The sequence below is a fragment of the Apium graveolens genome, unplaced genomic scaffold (genome assembly GCF_009905375.1).
Source record: "Apium graveolens cultivar Ventura unplaced genomic scaffold, ASM990537v1 ctg742, whole genome shotgun sequence".
NCBI classification, from domain to species: Eukaryota; Viridiplantae; Streptophyta; class Magnoliopsida; order Apiales; family Apiaceae; genus Apium; species Apium graveolens.
Genome location: NW_027420315.1, coordinates 10,087 through 25,698, shown reverse-complemented (window position 1 = coordinate 25,698; position 15,612 = coordinate 10,087). Strand labels below are relative to the sequence as shown.

Here is a 15,612-nt window from a genome sequence, read left to right as displayed (position 1 = left end):
TAATATAAAAGTTAAAAACGGTTCAGGGGATGTAAAACATAACGAAATTCAAAGTTAAAGGTGCAACTTGCAAGAAAACATAATATAGACCCCAATTGAAAAATCGCCTAAGGAAATGGGTTATAAAGTGTCATTTATTCTATTTTCTTCTGTTTTCATTAGTAATTTACTGAAATGTCCCTACTTCCGTTAAATTTAACGGTCATCTTGGATGAAAAGTCATTAACGAGGTGCAAATAGAAGAGAAATTAATTCTATGGGGTGCAAGTTGACAGAGAAAATAATGTAGACTCAAATCGCAAAAATGAAAATAAAAGTGGGTTACGAACTGCCAATTACTAAAATAAAAAGAATTTATTATTGAATAACACATGAGTCAAAGATTTTTAAAATTGAAATCCAAATTAAATATGTCGATCCATTTTATATCAATATATTTGACTTTAACAGTTTGCTTTAAAATATTATAATCCAAGATTTTAAAACGAGTTGGTAGCGGTTAAAATTTTTCGTGAGACTGGGCTTTTGAGTTCTCGATTATTTTAGGCCTTGTGACCACATGGGTTTTCTAGTCTGGGTTTTACTATCTATCACTAGATCTATATTAGCAAACAAATTAAAAAAAAAGTGTATTTCAAAAGCAAACAAAAATTGAAAAATAACGTTGACGAGTACCCCCGTCCTACCCAAATATTTACATCGGATTTGAGTAAGAAGGTTAGAAAAATTGTTAATTAATGAAAAAAAGTAATATTCTAAAATTCTCGATTAGACACATCAATCCACCATTAATCCTTTACAAAGTACTACACCAATTGATTTTTGAAATATTTGAATAGAATCCTCACATAATGTGTTGATTGTAAACTCTGGTTCGAATCTGCGAATTTTTGAAACATGGTTCAAAATTTATAACCGTTAAATCTAAATATTTTACGGTTGTTTCCAAAATTATTGTAACTATTGGTAGCTAAAATTAACTGGAATAAATTTATCTTTTACATAAATTTTAAGGCAAAATAATAGATTTCATTTATGTCATGAAATACAATCAAAATGTCATTGAAATTGCACTTTTATGTATTTTGAAAAATATGACAGTTAAATTAAAGTAAATATTATCATTAACGACTTTACTTCCATAGGTGATTAAGAACATTATAATTTATTAAATATTTTGTTTTAATAAATAATAATTACTACAATTTTTAAATTTTTGACATATATTAGTATTACTTGCAAATGTTGAATTAGAAATTCTCGTTAAAATCTTCAAATTTTTTAAACAACATATCATTTAGGTTTCAAATTTTAAAAAAAAACTTCATTTTTTAAATATTTATACCATGTATAAACTTTATAGCCGTTTCCAAAGTTATTAATTGATTGTTAGAAGTTGGTTGGAATAAATTTGATTTTAACGTTAAATTAACTCCAAAATACTGGAGTTTATTTATGTCACGAATACGATCAAATATCATTACCTATCTTGAAATATATGTCTGTTGAAATTACATAATTGCCATCATTTACGATTTAACTTATATAAGTTATTTAAAAAATCATATTTTTCAATTATTATTTATTAATTACCATGCTGGTACAAACAACAATTGGTATAAATTTATACATGTATAAGATTGCTTCTAGATTTTAAAATTTTTGTACAACCTTATTTATATAGGATAACAATTTTCTTTTTTCAAACTACCCCAAATTATTTGATGCAAAACATGAAAAACCTTACAAATATTTAATCACAAACTTACAAGTAAAAGATAATGATGAGGTATGTAAAGTGTGGGTTTAGGCCCAATACCATGAACCGCTAACGTCCACGGGAAATTGTTTTTCGTGTGACCACGGGTAATAAAACAATTAGTCAGTTTCTAAAAAACTGCAAAAAGGATACGTCCAGCACCCAATCCTAGATACACAGCAGTGACTCTAGCAAAATGAAAAATCTTATAAATACGGAAAAAATATTCATTCCTACAGCCTCCAATATATTGCCGCATCTTTAGTTCAGTGTTCTTTTCCTACACAACATAACAGCAGCAGCCATCTTGTTCAGTTCATATCTAGGGTTTTTGTCTGAAACAATGTTGAATCTCCCTGACTCTCTTTATCCTGATCCGATACAAGGTGACAACAGTGTTATGTCGAATGGTGGTGCACCTGCTAACAACAATGGTCCCTGTGATGGTGCTAGCAAAGCTATTGATTGGCCTTCTGCTAGTGTAGAGGACTTGGTTGTGTTACTTCGAGAACCTGAGCATCGCGAAAAGGCCATTTCATCTCTTACTCTGATTAAGGTCCATCATTTTTGTTCATTTATGAAGAATTTTGTTTGTTTTATGTACATTTTTGTTTGTTTGTGTATGTTGTTAGGTGGAAATAAATTGATCTGTAATTGTAAATTCATAAATAATGTTTTTCATACATGATTGGATGCATTTTTTGTGTTTAAGCTTGTTTAACGTGGCTGGTTAGAAATGATTGATGATTAATTATGATTTGAGTTATCTTTTATATTTGTGTGTCTTGATTAGAAGTAATTGTGAATAGATCTGAGTTTTTAAAGAGTTTCATTATGCGTTCATATGTTGAAATACAAGTTAAGTTGTGGCCTTGTATGATTTTATGATGTCTATGCTTGTCACTTCATTTTCATAAAGTTTGGTTTAATCGACAAGGGATTATGTAAACCAGATATACAGAAGGTTGTTCATGTTAATCATTTTTGATTTCATTCTTTATGTGATTCATAAACAAACATAGATCAATATGTATTTATAATCAGTCTGATTTATGAGAGTATCTCTTGAATCGGAATGTGCAAATATATATCTTTGTATGCACGAAATGTCACTTCTATGTGGATTCTTTCGATATCTTGTAGTTTTACATTTTATTCAGAACAATAAGTATATGCAGAGAAATGATGATCTTGACTTGCCTGAATGACTGTTTAGTATCATTTAAGTTTGCTTGTTAATTAGAAGTTTAAAGTGCGGACTGGACTGCAGAGTCAAATTATTTACACTCTATGTTCTAATGTCTATGGCTGATATAGTATATTTCATTTCTAACATGTGATTTATCAATACAGAAACAGGGAAGAAATCAAGATTTGGCCCTCCACATTTGGCGGTCAATCAGTACAGTTTTCTTACTCCTATCGGTATGCACAATGACTTGGGTCTACCAAATGCTTTGCGTTGATCAAACTAAATGTATTTGTTTTAATAGCTTGCTTAAGTTTATATCATGTCGTGAATTCTTTTTATTAACTTCTAATTTTGGTTAACATTAACAATAAAAGTTCCCTGTTTTGATTTGAGTTTCTTCCTCAGATCTTAATACTAGGTGGACTACTAAACCAAAATGGCACTATCTAGGTTACATTGTTATATTCCATACTGTCAAGTGCGGAGCCCCCAGTTATATAGTATCTAATCAATATTTCGTGATTAATGATCCTTATTCTTTCTTGTCTTTTGAAATGATTATACTTGTTTGTGAATCCCCTAATCCTTGTGTCGGATACTCTGACATGCACATCCCCTCATCAGATAGGGGATTCTTCCTGAATCCTAATTTTGATGCTTTCCCCACAATTTGTAGTCAAATTTTGTGTTAACTGCCCAGTTTCCTAAAATTAAGTATCAGTTTTTGTTAATAAATACAAACGTGTTATGTTAGTGTTCATTTTTGCATAAATTACAAGATTTTACCTATATTTTGTGTTTTAGATCAATAAATTATGCATTTGATTAAATTTGCTTATAGTTTGTGGTTTTTTTAACAAGATTGAATAGCTGTAACATGAAATTTAGAGAAAATCTATATTTCTATATGTCGTGTCCCCCGCACCCGAATTCCCATATTATTATATTTATTTATTAGATTTTTGTGTCCACGCACCCCAACACTTCTGCACCAGTATCCTTGCTTGTCAGTTGCCGAAGAAATATTTCATTGAACTAATGAGAAGATTTGCAGAGATCTCAAATATTTTGGAAATTTGAAATTTTGAAACCCAAAAATCTGGAAAATAGGCATTGTAAGGATGTTCTGCAACTTTTATGTCACACGTCTTACAGAAGTCCTACCCTTAAGATCAAGTTGCATCACATCTCAATCAGAACTTGATATAATTTATGAAATCCGTACATGATGGTCATTGGAATCATTTAAATGATTTACTACTTTGTTTGACAAGCTCAGCCTTGTGGTTTGTATTGGCTATTTTATCTATTCAAAATAAGAATGTTGTGTTTTACAGTTGGTGATTAATGGAAATATCTTCTTTATTGCAGGAAGTATTATCTATATACAAGTCGTTAACACCTGAGAAACTTACTATGAAAGATTCAAGTAAAGTTTGTGATGTACTTGTTTTGTTTGAGGTCATTTCCGCTCCTTGAATTTTCTTTTCTAGTGGTATTAACTTTGTAATGTATTTGCTTTATATGTTCGATTTCCTAATTTTCAAACTTTTTCATAAGTATGTCAAAGAGCTTTTATTGTTTCAAGCCAGATCAATTTCAGCCTAAGAACCCACCAAAGTTCTTCTTTAATCAGTCTCATATTTAAATGCCTTTAGATGAGTAGAGTACATTAGACACCTTTTGGAGCTCCTCCCACATTGGTCACCTTTACATCAAATTTATTTTTACTTATGCAGGAGCCATAGCTGGTACTCTATGTACTTAAAAATTATGTATGCAACTCTAATATCAAAGTGTATTTTCTATTGAATGCAGTGCTTGGCCACTCACCCTCAAACGAAGATGCAGTTCCTTAATGGTATTTTTCTGAACTTTCTGAAAGCTATGTGACTTGTTTCTGCTAATGTATTCAGTATTTACATTAGTCTTCTTCAACATAGTTGGATGTATCCACAGTTATAGCTTCTTCTCACCAAATGATATAAGCTAATTTCATTCTATAACTTTTGCTGATTTCTTGATGTCTGATATTAATACTTGAAGACCACACAAGATATTGTCAAACTTGACGTGTTTTGATATATAAATGCATTCACTTTTTATTTCAAGCTGGTATATCAACTTTTTATAAACTTGACGTGTTTTTATGAACACAAAAGAAACAGGACACTGAGGTGAAATCAAGGATTCAGTTGAAGTTACAAGTTTGTTACATATATTCTGGGATGAGGATTTTGCAAAACTTATTCAAATATTGTTATTAACTGATTTTAATAGGATAATTAAGGAGCTAGATAAGGTTTATCGTAGACAGACTTGTATTAACTTACTTCTGTCCTTGCAGTTCAGATACATTGTTACTTGTACCCTTTCTTGGAGACTGAAGAAACGAGCAAGCCTTTCCAGTACCTAAGGCTAATGAGCTTGGGGGTCATTGGTGGTCTTCTGAAGGAGGTACAATTCCACTCTAAATCAATACATGATACCTTCAATTTTTTATACTTTTAGCCATTTGAATTATTAAAACAGCTAAGCACCAGTAACCTTGCATGGAAGTATTTTCTCATTGCTAGTTGCTACCCGCCCTTTCAAGTTTCAGCTCTGAATTGAATGCAATGTTGAGATGAATTAACTTAATCAGAACCATAGTTCTAGAAAATGTCTATTATTTCTTACCAGATTGCATATCAATTTGCTTTAATATGATCTGATATGCCTATAAGGTTCTACTCCAAATATCATCCGAATCTTCTGTACTATGCAGGTAGGCGACCCTTCGACAAAGGTTGCTGTTCACTGTTTGCTTGAATCAGGACTCTTCGCTTTGTGTCTAAAATCCATAGAATATGGAAACGAACTTTCACAATCAGTAAGTGTTCATTAAAATTTGAACTCAACATTCTTTTGCTTTCAAGCATTTTTTACTGCAATATATCACCTTACATGTAAGACAGTACAAAGTATGTAATCTGGTTACTAAAAATTTCAAATTAATCTCCCTTTCTAGTGTTTCTGCTAGGTGTTTATTGAAAAAGGGATTTTTAGTTAATACTCCATGTTTCATATTAATACATATCAAGTCGACTTGATGAACATCTAATATTTTCGTGTTGATGAACATTATTACCCAGCCATATATAAATAATAAGGTTTATATTGCATGGCATAGACTTGATTGTCCTAGTAAGAACCAGAGCAAATAATTCTGAAACAATTTCGGTACACCATCAAAATATAAATAGATCGACACCCATAGTTAATTGGCTCTTTAAACTCACTCTGAACACTTGTATATGGCTATACAGACTGCATCTTGGATAATGTCAAGAATAATGATGCAAGAGCAGGGACTACAGTATTGCTGTGAGCCTGCAAATCGGTTGTGTGCAATCATGAAGGTTTTTAATGACGTAATTGAAAAGATGCAGGATGAACCGTCTACTACAGTTTTGAAGAATATTATTCAATGTTATGTCATACTGTCCGATGATCCAAGGTTAGCCAGCAACCTTTGTAAACATATCTTCCAAGCTGTTGTGTGTTTCTATTGTTATATCGTTCCTATAGTTATTGTATTATTGATTTAGAACTTGTGTAAAAAATTTCTCTGACCAAGCACCGGATAGCTTGAGAGTGGTTTTATGTCCCTTGGGGCGGTCTGGTTGTTGTACTTAACAAACATAATTTGATGTGCTTCGAATGCAACAGGGGTTGTCTCCTCCTGAGAAGCTTCATTCCACCAATACTGACGACTGCCCCATATATTGAAGCCCTTCGTGTAAGTCCATCCAGGTGATCTCTTATATACATGTAAAAATGTGGACTCTATTCTGGCACAAAACAGCAAACTTCACTACCAAAATCCATGTTTATAAAAAAAAGTATCAATATTATGCGTAAATACTGGAGGCACACAGTATTTGCAATTCTGTATGCCTCAGCAACTTCTATGGGCATCTCTAGTTGAACAACAAAACCGACATCAATACTTCTAGATACACGACCCCTCGTTTTGAATATAACATAATTTTTTACATGAGTTTTTGTCCCGAGGACAGAGTCACAAGTACATACACTGATGTATCTTAAATGTTCTTACCTAATATCTAATTTTCTATACATATTATGTAGGCACGCCCTGTAACCTTAAAAAATTTGCAAGATTTGTTTCAAAAGCTATCGATGGGATGCGGGCCAAATGCAGAAGCGGTTGGTGATGTTGCAGGTTCCTCACATCTTGATCGCTAATATAGCTGATATTGGCCAACTCTTTCCTTTCGTTATACAAGGGAAATTAAGATTTCCCTCATAGATCTCAGAATTCTTTTAATTTTAGCTATCATGTTAACAATATTTTTTGTAGAACAATTATATCTCCAAGTTGCAAAATAATACATGATAAACAATCATAAAGTGCCCCTATCCACATTCATGTGGTTAGCTGATGATATTTTGGTATTTAGTTTTCTCCTTTTAAGCATTTTTTTTATTTGCTTTACTCATCTTCTTGAATTACAGGCATGAACTCATTGAGTGTCACTATTCATCAACGCTCTCTCTGAACTCTGATGGTTGAGAACATGAAAAAATATTGTTATGTATAAAGATTAAAAAGAATAGATATAGTACATAAAATATTATTACCATTAATAAATTTCTTAATGATTTATAAACAATATGTTGAGATTTTCTAAACTAAAACCATCTATTGAGGATTTGAAATGTCAAGAAACAAAAATTCTTTTATTTGCATCAAGCCATCAAGCTTTCGGTCTCAAGCATGTAAATAGCAGTTATATTTGAGATATCAAGACCTGTGCATCTTTTTCTACCTATCTCTGTCTTCTATTTTTCCAGTTTGCACAAATACACTAGAATCTTCATTCACATATTGCTGTGTGCATCATCAACCATATAAAAATTCACATATTGTTGATATGAACTTCAAGTTTCTACAACTGGAAGCTAAACAACACCCGACCCAGCTAAACAACACTCGTTATGTGAGATATATTCTTTCTTCAATTACTTTAAGATTTCAGTTTTTATTCTACAATTACATATAAAAGACCTTTAAAACTATAGAAACACACAAAAATCTCTGTTGGTGTTCCTGTCTTAACTTCAAATCATATTTATTCTAATGTAGTGCAATCTCTATTTTGCATGTATGATGAAAATATGTATGATGAAATATAGTCATTTCAATATTTTGTGCAAAATCACAGTTTTCGGGGTTCAGATCAAATAAGACAGGAATCAAAATGAGTACTCAATCATAACTATGACACCAGTAGTCAAAATCATATCCTCAACTGGGTACATTTATGAGAAGAATAACTTTGTGGCTCTGGTAAATAAGCAAATTCCGGCATCTGAAGACTATCACAAAATGATGGACTTCATCCTAAACTGCAAACTGAGTTATGCCATACTTGAATCTCCAACCATTTACTGTGAAGTTGTCGACTTCATCCTCCTGTGACATCTGAGAATATGATTGAAAGAAAGCAAGAAAAACCAAAGCAGTCTAAGAAAATAACGTACAAACTCCCAAAAAAGAGAAAGCTAGATTTCAATGAAGATAAGGAAGAATACATGCCAACCCAATCTACAACTTCAAGTCAACCAGCCATACCTACATTGAAGGAAGTTGAATTCAAGTTTGATCCTAACATTACTTTCCCTCGTGAACCTGTAATTCCCAAGGATGAACCTATAGATTGGGATAGCCTGTCTCTTCCTAATCTAAAAATTCCAATCTATGTCACACTACAAGAATAATGTCAATAGATATCACACATTAGACATCGATCAACTTTGCCACTGATGTTAAAAAAAGTATTGACATCACCCCGTATTTTTGTGATGTCTTTGTTCTTTGTAGACATCGGTTATAATTAAACCGATGTCTAAAATTCACCAAAAAAAAATAATTCGCGCCCACCTTTTCTTTCCCCCGTTAGTGAAATTTTCATTCAGTTTTTAGTTCTACATTCCCCCCAATCCCAAAATTCTCCCCCCTTAACCAAATTTTGGTTCCCCCCAAATCAATCTTTAGACACAACAAAATCAAACCTCTCTCTCTCTCGAAACTCTCTCTCTCTCTCGATCGAACCTCTCTCCCTTCACAATCTCTCTGAACTTCGGCCATCATCTCACCATCACAATCTCTCTCTCTCTCTCTCGAACTGGAACCTCTCTCTCTCTGAACCTCTCTCCTCTCTCAATCTCTCCGTTAAGCCTCTTTCAGTTAACCTATCTACTTCGGTATGTGTTGTATCTACTTGAATCGAACTGGTCTTCTCTGCATGAACAGCAGTTTTAAAAGTTGAGGATTTTTGAATTCAAAACCCTAATTTTCTAAATTGGGGTTTTTTCTAATTCAAAACCCTTATTTTTTTATTAATTTAGTGTCTAAACTTGTTTCTTATACTTTTCTTCTTGTTGTATACATGACCTAATATGAGAAAAAGATTTAAAACTTTAGTTAATTTGGGTGTTTTTGGTTGTTCATTTGTATTTTTGTTTGTGTTTTTAATTTTTGTAAATTGTGTAAAGTTAACGATCCTTTCATGTCTACTGATTACATGGTATTCAATTCTTTTTTGTGATAATGAGCATGTTGGTAGCTAATTCCAGTATATATATTCCAGTATATATATATTTTTTTAAAATAACTAATAGTTTACTACTATTTTTTTATATCAGTGGTATATAGCTAATTATGTCAAGGGGAACTGTGTTGGATATCTAATTGTATGAATTTCCCTCTATGTTTTTGTTAACAAATTGTTGTCACTAATTTGTACATGTTCAGCATTTAATTATAGTTGCTTAATTGGTTTCAGGAAGGTCAGAAGGTATGCTTGAACGTCTATGACTTGAGTCAAGGAATGGCAAGGCAGTTGTCAATGACTTTTTTGGGTAAAGTTATAGAAGGCATTTGGTAAGTTCCTGATTGTTTCATTTGTCTTCCCTTTACATGTTCTTTGCCTGTGTAAGCTAAGATTCTATTTTCATGAAAATTTAGCTTTTTATCTTTATGTTATGCATTTAATTCTTGCATTTTAGTATCTTAACTATTTCTTGTATTTTCTTCTCCATACTTGATCTATAATTTAATAGTTTGTTGATTTGGTTTTATAAGATGATTCACCATAATAAATTTACTAATTTAGTGTGCGAACTATGAAGTTCCTAGAAAAAATATTATAATAGCTGTTAATTTCTCTGGAACCTAAATTTCTGCATTAAGTCATCCGACTTTTTTTTTCTTGCTTGCTGGGCTAATAAGCTTGTACGCTTCTACTTTTTTCAGGCATACAGGAATAGTGGTTTATGGCACTGAATACTATTTCAGTGGTGGTGTGCAGCAAGCAGCTGTTGGAACTACACAATATGGAACACCTGTTCGAGTGGTTGATATTGGCAACATGGGCAACATGGGCAATCTCTTGCTTCTCACGAAGATGATCTTGTTTTTCCCTCTCCGGATTTTTCATCACACGCTCTTGTCCCCTCTTTCCATAAGGTGTGTGTTTCTCTCCTTTCAATTTTTTATATATTAAGCATCATGTTCCGCTATAAACCATTCCAACTCTTGAAATTTACCAATAATACCTCTACTAATCATTGCTTACACTCACGTTTTGGTAACTATTTCAAATGACTTCAACCATTGTATTGTCAAGAATCAACAGTTCTAACTTGTGAATACTTCTTAATTTTTATTCTCTTTTTTTTCTTATTTTGTATTTTGGTCAGTACATGGAAATGTACAAGATGTCAATCGAAGACCCAGCTGGGTTTTGGTCTGAAATTGCAGCTCAGTTTTACTGGAAATGTACATGGGATCCCAGTGTCTACTCTGGAAATCTTGATGTTAGGAAGGGCAATGTCAACATTAAGTTCTTCCTTTTTTAGAAAATTTGTTTTACTTGATTATTCTTGTTAACCCCTCCTCTTAGGTCTTTGGCTGATTTTTTAAATTACTTTTGATCAGTGTTTTGAGGGTGGGATTACCAACATATGTTACAATTGCTTGGATAGACACATTGAGTCTGAGAATGGTGACAAAATTGCAATTTATTGGGAAGGGAATGAGCCTGGTGCTGATGCCTCTTTGACATACACCCAGCTTCTTCAAAGGGTTTGCCAGGTTGATAACACACTATCTGCAAAGACATATTCATATAATGATGTGTAGCTGGATTCAGTTAAATAGTTTGCTTCATGTCTCTCTATAGCTTGCCAATTACTTGAAAGATATCGGTGTTAAAAAGGGTGATGCATTTTTAATTTACTTACCCATGTTGATGGAATTACCAATAGCTATGCTTGCATGTGCTCGAATCGGTGCAGTCCGCTTGGTATGATAAAAAGACCCATGTCCTTTGTTACTAGACTTCTGGTGCTTACAATCTGTGATGCCTTTGAACAAGCATTTATCGAAGTACTGCAAGTTTGATTTTTTCCAGGTTGTTTTTGCTGGATTCTCTGCTGAATCTGTTGCCCAAAGAATAAGTGATTGTAAACCAAAGGTACTGATAACTTGCAATGTTGTCATGCGAGGGTCTAAGCTGATACGTCTCAAACAGATTGTTGACGCTGCACTCACAGAATCATCGAAGAACGAGTTCTCTTTAGGTATGTTTTTTTTTGTTAAAGAAAGACCGAGTACATGAAATAGTGTAACCTATTCGAGTCACAATAAGAAATATGTGACCACTGATTGATTTGCTGATATGATTCGTTCTAGTTAGGGACTTGTTGATTCTGATACCTTACCACTAAATGTCTTGGAGTTTACAAGGTCCATCAAGATACCAAGGTTTTATCTGTGTTTGTGAACTCAGAAATAATTCGGGACAATCAAGTGGAGAATGCTGTCAAATTTATTTTACATCTAAAAATTAAGGGATTTCCTGTCCGGTATAGACGTTCCTCTCTGAGAAGAAGGGCCTTACAAAGGAGGAGATAGATGAAGGCCTGTATTCTTCTTCTTCATTTACACACCTTATAGAGTCCATTTTTAAATATATCTCTCATTTTTTATCATCAACAGTTCAGATAAATAATTTTACTATTCTTAATCATGAAAACATCTTGTTTCCGATGGCAGGATCAAACCCCACCAGTTTCAACTGGTCAAGCAGTAGGAGGTAACTTATTTAATTCAAATCCAGGCTTCATTTTTAGTAATGTTGGCAAAATTCTTAGGGGATGGGTAATAGTCTTATTAATTGAGTTTTAGCCATTATGTATATTAATGTAGACGGGAATCCGAATTCATCAATTTTGCAAAAGATCAAGCTTTGCAACCCGCAGCATATACTCCTATTATCACTGTTTCTAATGCAGGGACCTTGGCGCAATATCGATTAGGATGGAAATAAGCTCTTCTTGCTGTGGGTTTACTGGCTATTTCAGGTGCTGAGACCGCTTTGGTTTTTATGGTACTTGGGTAACCCAAGTTGGGTTGGAGCAGTATCCTATTTTTTTGGATGAAAATGCACAATACATATCGCGAAAATTTTGTCTCTCATATACTTTAACAATATTAACACATTGCATGTGTACTACATAATCTTCTTTTATGAAGGTTCCTTGTGTTTCCCTTTTGTTATCTGTTAAATTTCTTGCCACAGGTATTAATATTCTAGAGGCTTACTCTATCAGGTTACACTATTTTGTTTCAGAATGCTGTTGTTCCTAGACTAAAGTCTTGGATTCGCAACGTTAGATCAGAAAAAGAAGAGGATCTTTTAACGAAAACAAATAAAGAAACAAGCTTGGCAGCTACTGATGTGGCACGAGCAAGCCAGGATATGTTGATTTTCACAGACGGAGGTCGATACTCGGCTTTGATGAGTGTTCTTTCTTTGCTGCTAGCATTTTCGAAATAAGTTTATCTTTTTGTCTTTGTGCTTTAATGATTTAGGTTACCTACTCCCATACTTGATGGATACTGAACATGTAACAATATTTATAGCTGACATTTTTGAGTCCATGCAGAGGTACAATACTTTGAGGACCTTATGAATCTTCTAGGAGCACAAGTAAGGGAAATAAAATCAATGAGTGATTCCATAGGGGTAATTCAAAATTTCCTTATTCTAAACTGCTTACAGTAGTTATTATTGCTAAAAGGAATTGGCTGTACATAGTTGCTTGTATCAGTTATGTTGTCATACTCAACAAATATATCATGGGTGCATCTGTGCATTTCTTGTCACAAACGTCCTTAATTTAAAACTAGTTTTATATAAGTTTGCATTTTCGTACTTGCCATATATTTTTAAGGGAGCTTTTGCTCTTTAGAATGCCAGAAATCATTGTTCTAAATCTACTCCAGTTATAAACAGGTGGTTGACTAGGTCATCAATTTTGATGACAAGTTCCACCTCATCTTTTAACTTGAGAGGCGATTATGTTGTGCTCTTTTTAATAATCTGTGTTATTTCAATCCAGGAATTCATAGTCTGCAGTTAATAATCATATTTGACCTTGTAGTTCACCTGCTGGTCCTGAAACTCAAATAGTATAAACGATATTCTTGTTGATTAAAACAATAATGAGAGCCTGCACTTGCTAAGAAACTCATGCTACCTAGGTAAATAATTGTCTGAACGTTGGAATAATATTAATTTTTTTGTCTGAATGTTGTTGTTTGACTTGGTTTGGAAGTGTAGCAAAGTTTCTTGAGTTGTTTTAGGATATGTTATTGATGATTTCTCTCACTTCTTCCTCTAATGCTTCTGAAAATGCTTCCTCTAAGTTGACTGTTAAATTCTTTTACATATGTCTTTTTGGGTGGTTAATGCAGCACCCATGTGGTTGATTTGATCGTGCACATGGCATATGTCCAGTAAGTGGGGGATCGTATTTGCTTGCTTGGGATAAAGCGGCTTGCTCATCTTGTCCTCTGCAGTTGTTGAGATATCTAAATAATGGGAACTTGTATGGGCCCTTGCTGTCTTGTGTAGAGAGGATTTGTGTCTCAGATTTTGAAGAGTGTTCAAAACGGGATAGTGAAAAAACTATCTTACAATTTTCATTAGACTGAATGTCTTCAGTTGGTTTCTGGAGAATATAATAGTTTAGATTTCAGATCATATGTTTTACTATTTTGGTTGACGTTCTCAGACAACAATTACACAATTAGTGATGTAAAACTTTACACAATTTGGTCTATAAACTTCTTACACATCACTTTCAATTAAGAGAAGCTGATGTCAAAAAAGATAATGTACATCACTTTAAGGTAAAAAACTAATGTCAAAGAAATCCAAGTTCAAATTTAAATGAAATATAGAAATCACTTTGTTTAAGATTAAACTGATGTCAAGTAACATTAGAAACATCACTTTTAACCAAACAAAACTGATGTCAAAAAAATACAATGTACATCAGTTTGAGACAAACAACTGATGTTAAAGACTAACATGTTCAAGTCTAAATGATACATAGACATCACTTCATTCTAGAAAACACTGATGTCTATACACTAAATTAGACATCACCTTTCATTAAAGAAAGAGATGTTTAATATGTCATTTTACATCACCTCTGTCAAAATTATCGATGTTTTTGTGACAAAAAACATAGCTCAATATATGTTTAATATGTTTTAATAGGTGTAATTTACTTATTAAATAATTTTGTTATAGCATTTGTTTTAAAAAATCATCACATAGACATCAGTATTTTTCACTAAAATCGATGTTTTTGTGACAAAAAACATAGCTCATGATATGTTTAACATGTTTAATTAGGTGTAATTTTGTTATTAAATAATTTATTTATATCATTTTATATAAATAATCAACACATAGACATCTGTTTTTTTAACTAAAATCGATGTCTAATCGAGTATGGACATCGGGTATTCACCGATGTCTAGAATAGACATCACTGACATCAACATCGGTTGGGAAACAGCATAGACATCGGCCAAAAAGCGATGTCTATAGACTTTTTTCTTGTAGTGTCAAGCCAAGAAAGACAAAGAAAAGAGCAGTCAAGATGGTCAAGCCTGTCAAACTTCAATCCAAGTCGGTGGCCAAACCCAAGCCAATTGTCAACAAGAGAGATCACTACACCATAGATGACCTATAGCAATAGTTTGATCATGAGTGTTACAACTTAATGTTACATTAGCTATGCTCATCTTTGTCTACTGCAACAATGCATATTTGATGTTACCGTAGCCTTTCCAACATGTTACTATAGATCAAAAGTGTTAGTGAAATTGTGTTACCATAGGGTATTAACATACAAAATAATATCATTTTACAAAATAATAAAATATATGTATAATATCTAAATTCAAATTAATTAACTTTGCAATATATTTAAGTAATAGTTTACAAATATAAATTTAGTAATAAGTTAATAAACATATTTTTGGTTAAAATATTAAATTAATAGAATATTTTTAATTTATAAAATTGATCTTTAAAAAAATACAGATAATCCTATTATTTAATTTTTAAAATTTATTAATTTTGATAAATTTAATTTGTTGCTTAAATTTATAAAATTTAGTGAATGATATTATTTTCAAATAATTTGGTTACAATTTGTAATGATAATGTTTTTTTTAAAAAAATAAAATACAAAATAGAAGGTGAATTGGACAAACCCGCTAAGATTT

General features: G+C 32.4%; 2 protein-coding genes across 2 annotated transcripts; both read left to right on the top strand.

Annotated features, from left to right (window-relative positions):
• Positions 1 to 2,102: 2,102 nt before the first annotated feature.
• LOC141704114 (cell differentiation protein rcd1-like) lies at positions 2,103 to 7,202 on the top strand. Its single transcript, XM_074507429.1, has 9 exons — positions 2,103 to 2,315; positions 3,113 to 3,184; positions 4,323 to 4,412; positions 4,770 to 4,812; positions 5,299 to 5,408; positions 5,719 to 5,823; positions 6,260 to 6,450; positions 6,663 to 6,732; positions 7,086 to 7,202. Exons 1-9 carry the CDS (start codon positions 2,103 to 2,105, stop codon positions 7,200 to 7,202), a joined length of 1,011 nt encoding a protein of 336 aa, XP_074363530.1.
• Positions 7,203 to 9,820: 2,618 nt separating this feature from the next.
• LOC141704117 (uncharacterized) lies at positions 9,821 to 11,296 on the top strand. The gene is made up of 3 exons (XM_074507430.1): positions 9,821 to 9,903; positions 10,276 to 10,488; positions 10,722 to 11,296. The coding sequence occupies exons 1-3, from the start codon at positions 9,851 to 9,853 to the stop codon at positions 10,909 to 10,911; spliced, it is 456 nt and encodes a 151-aa protein (XP_074363531.1). The 5' UTR covers positions 9,821 to 9,850; the 3' UTR covers positions 10,912 to 11,296.
• Positions 11,297 to 15,612: the final 4,316 nt, after the last annotated feature.

Excerpts from the sequence above, each read along its gene's own strand:
- LOC141704114 (XM_074507429.1), top strand. The coding sequence starts at position 2,103 with ATGTTGAATCTCCCTGACTCTCTTTATCCTGATCCGATACAAGGTGAC. Across the intron at positions 4,413-4,769 it reads ATGTACTTGTTTTGTTTGAG|TGCTTGGCCACTCACCCTCA; the intron begins GTCATTTCCGCT and ends TATTGAATGCAG. Across the intron at positions 6,733-7,085 it reads CATATATTGAAGCCCTTCGT|GCACGCCCTGTAACCTTAAA; the intron begins GTAAGTCCATCC and ends CATATTATGTAG.
- LOC141704117 (XM_074507430.1), top strand. The coding sequence starts at position 9,851 with ATGGCAAGGCAGTTGTCAATGACTTTTTTGGGTAAAGTTATAGAAGGC. Across the intron at positions 9,904-10,275 it reads AAAGTTATAGAAGGCATTTG|GCATACAGGAATAGTGGTTT; the intron begins GTAAGTTCCTGA and ends TACTTTTTTCAG. Across the intron at positions 10,489-10,721 it reads TTGTCCCCTCTTTCCATAAG|TACATGGAAATGTACAAGAT; the intron begins GTGTGTGTTTCT and ends TATTTTGGTCAG.